Raw genomic sequence first — 14,072 nt, 5'->3', positions numbered from 1 at the left:
ATGGAGTGAAACCACAAAGATTAACATTCTGCCTCATCTACGACAGGCAGTGTGTGGATGGTTGCTGTGCAGTTCAGCTACACATTCACGGACACACACACACACTGGAGATGTTTGCTGTGCAGTTCAGCTACACACACACACACACACACACACACACACACACACACACACACACACACACACACACACACACTGGAGATGGTTGCTGTGGCTGTTGAGGTACAGAGAGACAAACACTAACCCTACACAGTAACAGTTCATGTTGAGACAGGCCATGCTAAAGGGAGGGTGGTGTTTCTCTGTTGTTCAGACTTCCTTCCTAAGAGCAATCAAATGGGTGGAGGTCCTGTTCTGTGTCATCTGCTCAAATTGGCTGATTAATCAACTGACTCAGCCACATCAACTCTTCTCTGAACTCTATCCGCCCTCTCTTCCCTCTCTTATCTTTTTGTCTTGCTCTTCCCCTTTCCCTCTGAACTTGCTGTCTCTGTCTCGGTGTGTGTCTCTGTCTCGGTGTGTGTCTGAGTTATATAATCCCCATGTATAAAAAACAGCTTGCAGGTCATATGTAATATACAGTCCTGTCCCAGCCAAGCCTAATGAAAGCAGAATAGGTTCTGAGTCATATGGAGGAAGATAGTGTAAATGTAATGGTTCCAGGTCAAGGAGGCCATTTAAAAATCCACTTATGAATAATAGTCACTATGACATTGTTTTTTGTAAAGCCCAACTCCTTGATTGAGAAGTGTTCTCAAATTTTGGCACATTTGTTTTTTCTAGTCCAGTCCATATACTGACCCTGTTGTACTGTTCTTCTTTCTTCCAGGTGTCCTTCAACGTGAGTGTAGACGCCAGAGGCTGCCCCGCCCCAGGTACCCAGCAGAGCTTCACCATCAAGCCTGTGGGCTTCAAGGATCGTCTGGAGGTGTCTGTGGACTACCGCTGTGACTGTGGCTGCACCGACCAGACCCAGGCTAACAGTACCCACTGCAGCTCCATTGGACAGTACACCTGTGGTATCTGCCGCTGTGACCCGGGCTACCTGGGTGCCCGCTGTGAGTGCCAGGAGGGCGAGGCTGGCAGCATGTACCTGAGCGCCTGCAGGCAGGCTGAGGGGATGCAGATCTGTGGTGGGAGAGGGGAGTGCAGCTGTAACCAGTGCTTCTGCTATGAGTCAGAGTTCGGGAAGATCTACGGGACCTTCTGCGAGTGTGATGACTTCTCCTGCGCCCGACACAAGGGCATCCTCTGCTCGGGTATGTGTGCATGTATTACAAAGGAAATTAGTATCCTGACGAACAGTAGTGCTTCATACAGTACTTGATATATGTGCAGAAAGAAACCCTGAACAAACCTTCCAAGAGCCTGTGTGGTTATTCAGGGTGTGTCTAAGTTGGCTTGTGCTTTCATGTTGATGCAAAGTTAATGTTTTACTATCTTATCTTTCTCTGAGCTGTGTTTTCTTGGCTTTAACACGGAGTGCTCTAGAACCCAGGAGAGTTGTGGTGGGTGTGAGCAGGATTCAGGAATACTTTCTAGTACCAGAACCAGAGCTGAAAGATCCATTTTGTGTTCCGTTCTTAACAGAACTATTCTCCTCCAACCACCAACATTCTCCTCATCTTTCTTTCATTTGTTTTGTTCCCCAGAGCATACATTTACTCTTTTGATTTAAAGATGCATGCGCTGATGTCAACCACAAATGATGTCAAATTTTCTCCATCCTGAAGGTCCTGCTTTATGCCCATGCATTAGATGTCTGTTACGCTGGTCAGCAGGCAGGGTTGCTAGCTGGGCGTATAACTGACTGAGTGACACACTAAACAGGCTGTCCTATTAGATTCCCAGGACATCAGGCCCAGTCCAAGCAGCCTCTGTGCATTTTGGGTCGAGACCTGCTGGATGTTGGCCCAGGCCCCCTGGTTCATACCCAAGCTAACAACTGTTCCACCAAATCACAGAGAGAGCTTTGTAACAGAGGCCTTGCTCAGTGCTTTGTGTATTCCCAAATATTGTGGGGGTTATACCCAGTTAAAGTGCCTTGTTTAATTTATTCAGCAGAGGCGAATACACAATGGCCATTTGTTGTTTGTCGGTTGGACCATAAGCCCACTGGGTAGCATGTTAACTGGGATGGGAGGGGGTCATTTAAATGTTAACAGTCCAGTACGCTCTGTGGCCCCCCACACTCTCTCTGTCACACACACACACACACACACACACACACACACACACACACACACACACACACACACACACACACACACACACACACACACTTCTCCGCCTCTCTGTTCATGGTTCCTAATGATTCAGAATGATAGTCCTCTCCCACACTTCTCTGGCATGGTTACTTAATTGCTGAGGAGTATAAACACTAAACAATGTTGTAAAAATATTCTGTGTACCAGCACTGGTCTCCTAAACCCACAGATGGTTATGGGAAGGTTCTGCCTGCTCTGTAGCGAGTCCCATTCCCCTCCTGTTAAATGCTTTAAAACAGCATTGTACACGGTTTAGATTTGTTACGCTGCGCTGATAAAAGCTAATTTGCTAAGCTGTGCTGTGTTGTGTTGAGAAGAGCACGCTGGTTTGGATTGAACTGCAGTAGGATCCAGACTGATTAACTGCTGAAAGGCATTTGGCTTGAGGAAATAAATTGGTGCGGTGTCCTGGATGGGTTCTCTTTTCTAGCTCAAAGCATTTTAATTCTGCCAGCCTTTTCATCATTACAGTGAGGTCTGGAAGTCATCTGGAAGGGAATCTTGTTGTTTTTGAAACAGTACTGCACCACCATATCAGTATAATGGAGCAGTAGGTACCAGCCTTATCGATCTGACAACGCTATTTGGGCAGAACTCACCCGTGTCGGTATTGAACATTAAATAGATATTTGTAGGAACCACTGTTAGTATTAAAAGAAAAAAGTGGCAGGTAGCCTAGTGGTTAGAGCGTTGTGCCGGTAACCGAAAGGTTGCTAGATCGAATCCCCGAGCTGACAAGGTAAAAATCTGTCGTTCTGCCCCTGAACAAGGCAGTTAACCCACTGTTCCTAGGCCATCATTGTAAATAAGAATTTGTTCTTAACTGACTTGCCTAGTTAAACAAAAGGTTGAAATAGTATTGATGAATGAGCGTTCGCAGGTGAGACGGGCTCTTTCTTAAAATCTCTCAAATCAAATTTTATTTGTCACATGTGCCAAATACAACAGATGTAGATCTTAACGTGAAATGCTTATTTACAAGCCCTTAACCTACAATGCAGTTCAAGAAATAGAGTTATATATTTACTAAATAAACAAAAGTTTAAAAAAATCGTAAAATCAAAAAGTAACACAAGAAAATTACATGACAATAACGAGGCTAAATGCAGGGGGTACCGAGTTAATGTGTGGGAGTACAGGTTAGTAGAGGTCATTTGTAAAGTGACTATGCATAGATAATAAACAGCGAGTAGCAGCAGTGTAAAAACAAAACGGGGTGGGGGGGGTGGTTGTCAATGTAAATAGTCCGGGTGGCCATTTGATTAATTGTACAGCAGTCTTATGGCTTGGAGGTAGAAGCTGTTAAGGAGTCTTTTGGTCCTAGACTTGGTGCACCGGTAGCAGAGAGAACAGTCTATGACTTGGGTGACTGGAGTCTTTGACAATTTTTTGGGCCTTCCTCTGACCCTACCTAGTATATAGGTCCTGGATGTCAGGAAGCTTGGCCACAGTGATGCACTGGGCCGTACGCACTACCCTCTGTAGCGCCTTACGGTCAGATGCCGAGCAGCTGCCATACCAGGCGGTGATGCAAGTGATCAGGATGCTCTCGATGGTGCAGCTGTAGGATCTGGGGACCCATGCCAAATCTTCTCAGTCTCCTGAAGGGGAAAAAGTGTTGTCGTGCCCTATTCACAACTGTCTTGGTGTGTTTGGACCATGATAGTTTGTTGGTGACGTGAACACCAAGGAACTTCAAACTCTCGCCACGCTCCACTTCAGCCCCGTCGATGTTAATGGGGGCCTGTTCAGCCCTCCTTTTCCTGTAGTCCACGATCAGCTCATTTTTCTTGCTCACATTGAGGGAGAGGTTGTTGTCCTGGCACCACACTGCCAGGCCTCTGACAACCTCCCTATAGGCTGTCTCATCGTTGTCGGTGATCAGGCCTACAACTGTTGTCGTCAGCAAACTTAATGATGGTGTTGGAGTTGTGCTCGTCCACACAGTCGTGGGTGAACAGGGAGTTCAGGAGGGGCCTAAGCACGCACCCCTGAGGGGCCCCAGTGTTGAGACACAGCGTGGCAGATGTGTTGTTGCCTACCATTCAAGCAATCAATCAAATGTATTTATAAAGCCCTTCTTACATCAGCTGATGTAACAAAGTGCTGTACAGAAACCCAGCCTGAAACCCCAAACAGCAAGCAATGCAGGTGTAGAAGCACGGTGGCTAGGGAAAAACTCCCAAGAAAGGCCGGAACCTAGGAAGAAACCCAGAGAGGAACCAGGCTATGAAGGGTGGCCTCTTCTGGCTGTGCCGGGTGGAGATAACAGAACATGGCCAGGATGTTCAAATGTTCATAGATGACCAGCAGGGTCAAATAATAATAATCACAGTGGTTGTAGAGGGTGCAACAGGTCAGCACCTCAGGAGTAAATGTCAGTTGGCTTTTCATAGCCGATCATTCAGAGTATCTCTACCGCTCCTGCTATCTCTAGAAAGTTGAAAAAGACAAATCTGGAACATGGTAGCACGTCCGGTGAACAGGTCAGGGTTCCACAGCTGCAGGCAGAACAGTTGAAACTGGAGCAGCAGCACAACCAGGTGGGCTGGGGACAGAAAGGAGTCATCAGGCCAGGTAGCCCTGAGGCATGGTCCTAGGGCTGAGAGAAAGAGAGAAGACAGGGCCAAACAGACAGGATATAAAAGACAGGGCCAAACAGACAGGATATAACCCCACTCACTTTACCAAAGCACAACCCCCACACCACTAGATGGTATCTTCAACCACCAACTTACTATCCTGAGACAAGGCTGAGTATAGCCCACAAAGATCTCCCCCACAGCACGAACCCAAGGGGGGGCGCAAACATGGACAGGAAGATCACGTCTGACTCAACCCACTCAAGTGACGTACCCTTCCTAGGGACGGCATGGAAGAGCACCAGTAAGCCAGTGACTCAGCCCCTGCATTAGGGTTTCTCCATTGCCGATGTGAGGCGGACCATTTTTTTACCACCTGGAGGCGGCCAGCACCCAGTTGCAGAGGGAGGTGTTTAGTCACAGTGTCCTTAGCTTAGTGATGAGCTATGGTGTTGAACGCTGAGCTGTAGTCAATGAACAGCATTCTCACATAGGTGTTCCTTTTGTCCAGGTGGGAAAGGGCAGTGTGGAGTGCGATTGAGATTGCATCATCTGTGGATCTGTTGGGGCGGTATGCGAATTGGAGTGGGTCTATGGTTTCCGGCATGATGGTGTTGATGTGAGCCATGACCAGCCTTTCAAAGCACTTCATGGCTACCGACGTGACTGCTACGTGGCGGTAATCATATAAGCAGGTTACCTTTGCTTTCTTGGGCACAAGGACTATGATGGTCTGTTTGAAACATGTAGGTATTACAGACTCGGTCAGGGAGAGGTTGAAAATGTCAGTGAAGACACTTGCCAGTTTGTCCGCGCATGCTCTGATTACACCTTCTGGTAAATCGTCTGGCCCAGCGGCTTTGTGAATGTTGACCTGTTTAACCTCTCTGGGCTAGGCGGGACGAATTCGTCCCACCTACGTAACAGCCACTTGCAGCCTGTGGCGCGATTTTCAAAACCTTAAAAATCCTATTACTTCAATTTCTCAAACATATGACTATTTTACAGCTATTTAAAGACAAGACTCTCGTTAATCTAACCACACTGTCCGATTTCAAAAAGGCTTTACAACGAAAGCAAAACATTAGATTATGTCAGCAGAGTACCAAGCCAGAAATAATCAGACACCCATTTTTCAAGCCAGCATATAATGTCACCAAAACCCAGAAGACAGCTAAATGCAGCACTCACCTTTGATGATCTTCATCAGATGACAACCCTAGGACATTATGTTATACAATACATGCATGTTTTGTTCAATCAAGTTCATATTTATATCAAAAACCAGCTTTTTACATTAGCATGTGACGTTCAGAACTAGCATACCCCCCGCAAACTTCCGGGGAATTTACTAACAGTTTGCTAAATTACTCACGATAAACGTTCACAAAAAGCATAAAAATTATTTTAAGAATTATAGATACATTACTCCTCTATGCACTCGATATGTCCGATTTTAAAATAGCTTTTCGGATGAAGCACATTTTGCAATATTCTAAATACATAGCCCGGCATCACAGGGCTAGTTATTTAGACACCCACGCAGTTCAGCCTTCACCAAAATCACATTTCCTATAAGAAAAATGTTCTTACCTTTCTTGTTCTTCGTCAGAATGCAGTCCCAGGACTTCTTCTTCAATAACAAATGTAGGTTTGGTCCCAAATAATCCATCATTATATCCAAACAGCGACGTTTTGTTCGTGAGTTCTAGACACTATCAGAATGGTAATCCACGGTCACGAGCATAGCGCATGGCGTGACAAAAAATGTCTAAATATTCCATTACCGTACTTCGAAGCATGTCAACCGCTGTTTAAAACCAATTTTTATGCCATTTATCTCGTAGAAAAGCGATAATATTCCGACCGGGAATCTGCAATAAACTAAACAGCCGAATTAAAATACTCCACGGGGGCTAATCGCGCACGCGCCTCACTCCATTGTCACCTAATGGGACACTTGAATAAGATGATAATCTGTTTCAGCCTGAGGCTGCCTCGTCAACCTTCATGATTTTCCCGCGTCCTGAGAGCCTATTGGAGCCCTGGGAATTGTCACGTTACAGCTAAGATCCTTACTTTTCAATAAACAGATGCAAGACGCACGACTCCTTGTCAGACAGGCCACTTCTTGCATGAAACCTTGTCAGGTTTTTGCCTGCCATAGGAGTTCTGTTATACTCAGACACCATTCAAACAGTTTTAGAAACTTTAGGGTGTTTTCTATCCAAACCTGAACAATAATATGCATATTCTAGCTTCTGAGTTGGTGTAGGAGGCAGTTAAAAATGGGCACATATTTTTTCCAAAATTCTCAATACTGCCCCCTAGCCCAAACAGGTTAACCTGTTAGGGCTAGGGGGCAGTATTTACACGGCCGGATAAAAAACGTACCCGATTTAATCTGGTTATTACTACTGCCCAGAAACTAGAATATGCATATAATGTTTGGCTTTGGATAGAAAACACCCTAAAGTTTCTAAAACTGTTTGAATGGTGTCTGTGATTATAACAGAACTCATATGGCAGGCAAAAACCTGAGAAGATTCTGTACAGGAAGTGCCCTCTCTGACCAGTCCTTGGGCTTCTTGACTCTTTTTATTGAAAACGTAGGATCTTTGCTGTAACGGGACACTTCCTACGGCTCCCATAGGCTCTCAGAACCTGGGAAAAAGCTGAATGATGTCGAGGCAGCCCCTGGCTGAAAAACATTAGCGCCTTTGGTAAGTGGTCTATCAGAGGACAATGAGACTGAGGCGTGTGCACGAGGCGACCCCTTGTTTTTATTTTCTCTCTCTATGGCAGCCGTCTTTGTACTAAAACACAGATTCCCGGTCGGAATATTATCGCTTTTTTACGAGAAAAATTGCATAAAAATTGATTTTAAACAGCGGTTGACATGCTTCGAAGTACGGTAATGGAATATTTAGAATTATTTTGTCACGAAACGCGTCGGGCGCGTCACCCTTCTTTACACTTCGGATAGTGTCTTGAACGCACGAACAAAACAGAGGATATTTGAACATAACTATGGATTGTTTTGAACCAAACCAACATTTGTTATTGAAGTAGAAGTCCTGGGAGTGCATTCTGACGAAGAACAGCAAAGGTAATAACATTTTTCTTATAGTAAATCTGACTTTGGTGAGGGCTAAACTTGGTGGGTGTCTAAATAGCCCGGCATCACAGGGCTAGCTATCTACTTAGAATATTGCAAAATGTGCTTTCACCGAAAAGCTATTTTAACCTCTCTGGGCTAGGCGGGACGAATTCGTCCCACCTACGTAACAGCCAGTTGAATCCTGTGGCGCGATTTTCAAAACCTTTGAAATGCTATTACTTCAATTTCTCAAACATATGACTATTTTACAGCTATTTAAAGACAAGACTCTCGTTAATCTAACCACACTGTCCGATTTCAAAAAGGCTTTACAACGAAAGCAAAACATTAGATTATGTCAGCAGAGTACCAAGCCAGAAATAATCAGACACCCATTTTTCAAGCTAGCATATAATGTCACAAAAACCCAGAAGACAGCTAAATGCAGCACTAACCATTGATGATCTTCATCAGATGACACACCTAGGACATTATGTTATACAATACATGCATGTTTTGTTCAATCAAGTTCATATTTATATCAAAAAACAACTTTTTACATTAGCATGTGACGTTCAGAACTAGCATACCCCCCGCAAACTTCCGGAGGAATTTGCTAACAATTTACTAAATTACTCACGATAAACGTTCACAAAAAGCATAACAATTATTTTAAGAATTATAGATACAGAACTCCTCTATGCACTCGATATGTCCGATTTTAAAATAGCTTTTTGGTGAAAGCACATTTTGCAATATTCTAAGTACATAGCCCAGGCATCACGGGCTAGCTATTTAGACACCCGGCAAGTTTAGCACTCACCAATATCAGGTTTACTATTATAAAAGTTTGATTACCTTTTGTTGTCTTCGTCAGAATGCACTCCCAGGACTGCTACTTCAATAACAAATGTTGGTTTGGTCCAAAATAATCCATCGTTATATCCGAATAGCGGCGTTTTGTTCGTGCGTCCCAGACACTATCTGAAATGGTAAATCAGGGTCCCGCGCATGGCGCAATTCGTGACAAAAAAAATCTAAATATTCCATTACCGTACTTCGAAGCATGTCAACCGCTGTTTAAAATCCATTTTTATGCCATTTTTCTCGTAAAAAAGCGATAATATTCTGACCGAGAATGTCCATTTAGCTAAACAGAGGAAAGTAAACAAAGCTTTCGGTCGACGCGGGCACGAGCCTGAGTCTCACAGTACTGTAACCAGCCACTACCCAAACGCGCTACTTTTTTTCAGCCAGAGCCTGCAAAGCCACGATTCAGCTTTTTACCGCCTTCTGAGACCCTATGGCAGCCGTAGGAAGTGTCACGGGACAGCTAAGATCCTCACTCTTCAATAAACAGAGACAAGAAGAACGACACCTTGTCAGACAGGCCACTTCCTGCATGAAACCTTCTCAGTTTTTTGCCTGCCAAATGAGTTCTGTTATACTCACAGACACCATTCAAACAGTTTTAGAAACTTTAGGGTGTTTTCTATCCATATGTAATAAGTATATGCATATTCTAGTTACTGGGTAGGAGTGGTAAACAGATTAAATCGGGTACGTTTTTTTATCCGGCGGTGTAAATACTGCCCCCTAGCCCTAACAGGTTAAAATCGGACATAGCGAGTGCATAGAGGAGTTCTGTATCTATAATTCTTAAAATAATTGTTATGTTTTTTGTGAACGTTTATCATGAGTAATTTAGTAAATTCACCGGAAGTTTGCGGGGGGTATGCTAGTTCTGAACGTCACATGCTAATGTAAAAAGCTGGTTTTTGATATAAATATGAACTTGATTGAACAAAACATGCATGTATTGTATAACATAATGTCCTAGGCGTGTCATCTGATGAAGATCATCAAAGGTTAGTGCTGCATTTAGCTGTGGTTTGGGTTTATGTGACATTATATGCTAGATTGAAAAATGGGTGTCTGATTATTTCTGGCTGGGTACTCTGCTGACATAATCTAATGTTTTGCTTTCGTTGTAAAGCCTTTTTGAAATCGGACAGTGTGGTTAGATTAACGAGAGTCTTGTCTTTAAAATGGTGTAAAATAGTAATATGTTTGAGAAATTGAAGTAATAGCATTTCTAAGGTATTTGAATAACGCGCCACAGGATTCCACTGGCTGGGTTTCGCTTTGTAGTCCGTAATTGTTTTCAAGCCCTGCCACATCCAATGAGCATCAGAGCCGGTGTAGTGGGATTCAATCTTAGTCCTCTATTGACGCTTTGTCTGTTTGATCTTTCATCTGAGGGCATAGCGGGATTTCTTATAAGCGTCCGAATTAGTGTCCCACTCCTTGAAAGCAACAGCTTTAGCCTTTAGCTCGGTGCGGATGTTGCCTGTAATCCATGGCTTATGGTTGGGATATGTACGTACTGTCACAGAGGGCATGATGTCATCGATGCACTTATTGATGAAGCCGGTGACTGAGGTGGTATACTCCTCAGTGGCATTGTATGAATCCCGGGAACATATTCCGGTCTGTGCTAGCAAAACAGTCCTGTAGCGTAGCATCCGCATCATCTGACCATTTCCGTATTGAGCGAGTCACTGGTATGTCCGGCTTTAGTTTTTGCTTGTAAGAGGAATCAGGAGGATAGAATTATGGTCAGATTTGCCAAATGGAGGGCGAGAGAAAGCTTTGTATGTATCTCTGTGTGTGGAGTAAAGGTGGTCTAGTTTTGTTTTTTCCTCTGGTTGCATGTGACATGCTGGTAGAAAATTAGATAAAACGGATTTAAGTTTGCCTGCAATAACGTCCCCGGCCACTAGGAGAGCTACTTCTGGATGAGCATTTTCTTGTTTGCTTATGGCCTTATACAGCTCGGTGAATGCTGTCTTAGTGCCAGCACCGGTTTGTGGTGGTAAATAGATGGCTACGAATAATACAAATGAGAACTCTCTTGGTAGATAGTGTGGTCTTCAGCTTATCATAAGGTACTCTACCTCAAGCGAGCAATACCTCAATACTTCTTTAATATTAGGCATTGTGCACCAGCAGTTATTAACAAATAGACACACACCCCCACCCCTCATCTTATCAGATTTAGCTGCTCTGCCCTGCCGATGCACGAAGAAGCCAGCCAGCTTCATTTAGCCATGTCTCGGTGAAACATAAGATATTACAGTTTTTAATGTCCCGTTGGTAGGATAGTCTTAATCGTAGATCGTCCAGTTTAGAGAGCAGACTTACAGGAGGATGTGGGGTCAGGGTTTAGAGAGCAGACTTACAGGAGGATGTGGGGGTCAGGGTTTAGAGAGCAGACTTACAGGTGGCCAAGCGGATCGTGTTAGCAGCCAGGACTACATTAGGAAGGGGAAGCAGCTCCTCCTCTCTAAGGCCTAGACCATCTTCCCTCTCTTTGACTCTTCCCTCCTACACTCCCTCCGTTTGATGTGACTATTGTGTCACTGGGCCAAAAGGCATGCCAGGACCAGGCCAGAACTGGTTCCTGCTTCCTCAATAAAAAACAGCTGTGGAGTGAGTCAGGAGTGGGCCCAGCTCTGAGGTTGTACCGTAGTAGTTTTTTAAACAGAAATGTTTTACTGCAATTTTAAAAACAAAGATACTTGACTCTGCCAACCTGTACCATCTTCTCTTTGTGTTTCTGGAATGTTGTTATAAACAGTAATTGAGCTTTTACCTACACTACTTCATTATCTATTGTCACTGTAAAGTGACTTTTCATGATCCTGGTTTATGTTTTTGGATATGGCGTTTCCTTCTGCTCCTGGATAGCCTCTTGATCTTGTTTTCCCTGGCCGTCTCCGAGTAGAGTGTGAGTGAGGATGACAGACTGGCGGAGGCCAGGCACGCTCCACACCCAGTGGTTGCTGTTGTCATGTCAGTGCTGCCTGGTGCTGGTGCTCTGATGCAAGGTAGTGCCAAGCCAAACCTCCATAGTGCCTAGCCGCCTACACAGTTGTGCTTTCTGGCCAGTGACTGTCAGCTCTAATCCCCTGAACCAATTACACCCACATCAAACAATCAACTGGTGTATGTAATGTAGTTGGCAATGGTTCAATGCAATATTTCAAGGACTTTGCATGAATGGAAGATTTGAGTTGGTAGGGGTGGTTCAGGTGAGGTGTGTGGAGATATTTATACACAAAGTTCCACCTCTCTGATAGGATAGAGGAAATTTTCACAATATTTATGTACGGAACTAACGGTAAGTTCCTAGAGTGTAAGAGGCTAGGGGTTGGACAAGGTTGACCTTGTGATACAGGGCACACATTGAAAGAATATCTTACGACTGTGCAAGGACAGCCTTGTTCTTTGTGACTTTGTGAGTGGCCTGTAGAACGGGGTCAGGTCAGGGGCATTCATCTGCCTCTAAAGTTAGTTTGACTGACAGGAGCAATGATGGGGCAGGGGTGGTGTCAGTACCCTCTTATGGGGCCACGCTGTGGTGTGTGTGTGTGTGTTGGTTCTGCTGATCTGTGCTCTCCAGACTAACGGTCTATGTATTTCTCTGTATTCACATGCAATCTAACCTTGGTGTCTTCTGAGGCCTGTGCTGAGTCTGTCAGGATAATGAAGTGTAGACAGATGGGTAAGGTATGGATATAATTAGTCTCTGTACTGTATCACTTACAGTAAAGCATGAAATGGCGATAACCAACAGGGAGGGTGTGTGTGTGTGTGTGTGTGTGTGTGTGTGTGTGTGTGTGTGTGTGTGTGTGTGTGTGTGTGTGTGTGTGTGTGTGTGTGTGTGTGTGTGTGTGTGTGTGTGTGTGTGTGTGTGTGTGTGTGTGTGTGAAAATAGACGCCGAGAGAGAGTTAAAAGATGTTCATTGAGGCAATGGTAAACTTTCTTTGCTTCTTTCTGTGCATGCATGGATCAGCTAAGTCTGTGTGTGAAAGCTATCGGCAGTCTTTGACAAGGCCTGTCTCAGTAAACCTAGACGTTGTAGTCTTCTGCTCTGTCACGTCTACAGCAGGTTCTCAGTAACAATCTAACTGCTCAATAGCACCAAATGCCCGGAATAGCTTGGCTTCATTTCCAGACTTTCCAGACCGCAAACCCTTTCTCTCCATAAATCGTCAGCCTCGGATTCTTGTAGAAGCTGGGTAGAAATGGAGGACAAACAGTAAATGGGAACATGTGTTTGTGTGTGTGCACGCGAGTGTGCCCGTGTGTGACCCTGTGTGTGGCACGACCGTGACTGTACCTTATTGAAATGAGAACATCTGGCCAACTTCCAATCCCTCTCTGACATGGTTAGCCTATTTTAAAAAATAGTTATCCTAGCCTGTAACTAGTCCAATGTTTGCATAACATTTAGCACACACAAGCACTTTGGTTTTATTGCTTGACGTGTCAAAATGTTGTAGAGCCATCCGTTATCCTACAGCTTCTCCTATTCTCCTCCTCAGCCAGACACTACCAGAGCTTTGTTCTAAGGAACTATCTGCAAAAACAGGATTCTGAGATCAAATTGTATTTGTCACATGCGCTGAATAGAACAGGTGTAGACCTTACCGTGAAATGCTTACTTACAAGCCCTTAACCAACAATGCCGTTTTAAGAAATTATTTACAAAATAAACTAAAGTAAGTCAAATGCTTTAAAGTTTCGAATCCTCTTTGTTTTGAATAGTGTCAACAATTTGTATGTTGTATTGTTTTGAAGTTAACAACATGAATTTGGGTATTTAGAGTACTATAAAAGTAGAGAACATTGAACTGAACAACATGAATTTGGGTATTTAGAGTACTATAAAAGTAGAGAACATTGAACTGAACAACATGAATTTGGGTATTTAGAGTACTATAAAAGTAGAGAACATTGAACTGAACAACATGAATTTGGGTATTTAGAGTACTATAAAAGTAGAGAACATTGAACTTAACAACATGAATTTGGGTATTTAGAGTACTATAAAAGTAGAGAACATTGAACTGAACAACATGAATTTGGGTATTTAGAGTACTATAAAAGTAGAGAACATTGAACTGAACAACATGAATTTGGGTATTTAGAGTACTATAAAAGTAGAGAACATTGAAGTTAACAACATGAATTTGGGTATTTAGAGTACTATAAAAGTAGAGAACATTGAACTGAACAACATGAATTTGGGTATTTAGAGTACTATAAAAGTAGAG

The 14,072-nt window shown here is 43.7% G+C and overlaps 1 protein-coding gene across 2 annotated transcripts in view; it reads left to right on the top strand.

The window, feature by feature from the left end:
* Window positions 1-14,072, top strand: part of LOC106582337 (integrin beta-5) — a 101,438-nt gene that overhangs the window by 29,407 nt on the left and 57,959 nt on the right. For both annotated transcript variants that reach the window (XM_045704805.2, XM_014165323.3), the window contains exon 10: window positions 830-1,259. In XM_045704805.2, coding sequence (XP_045560761.1) covers window positions 830-1,259 — 430 coding nt within the window. The remainder of the gene's footprint in view (window positions 1-829; window positions 1,260-14,072) is intronic.

The sequence above is a fragment of the Salmo salar genome, chromosome 21 (assembly GCF_965601325.2).
Source record: "Salmo salar chromosome 21, fSalSal1, whole genome shotgun sequence".
NCBI classification, from domain to species: domain Eukaryota; kingdom Metazoa; phylum Chordata; class Actinopteri; order Salmoniformes; family Salmonidae; genus Salmo; species Salmo salar.
Note: the sequence above shows the minus strand (reverse complement) of the source record. Positions and strands in the feature narration are given on the sequence as shown.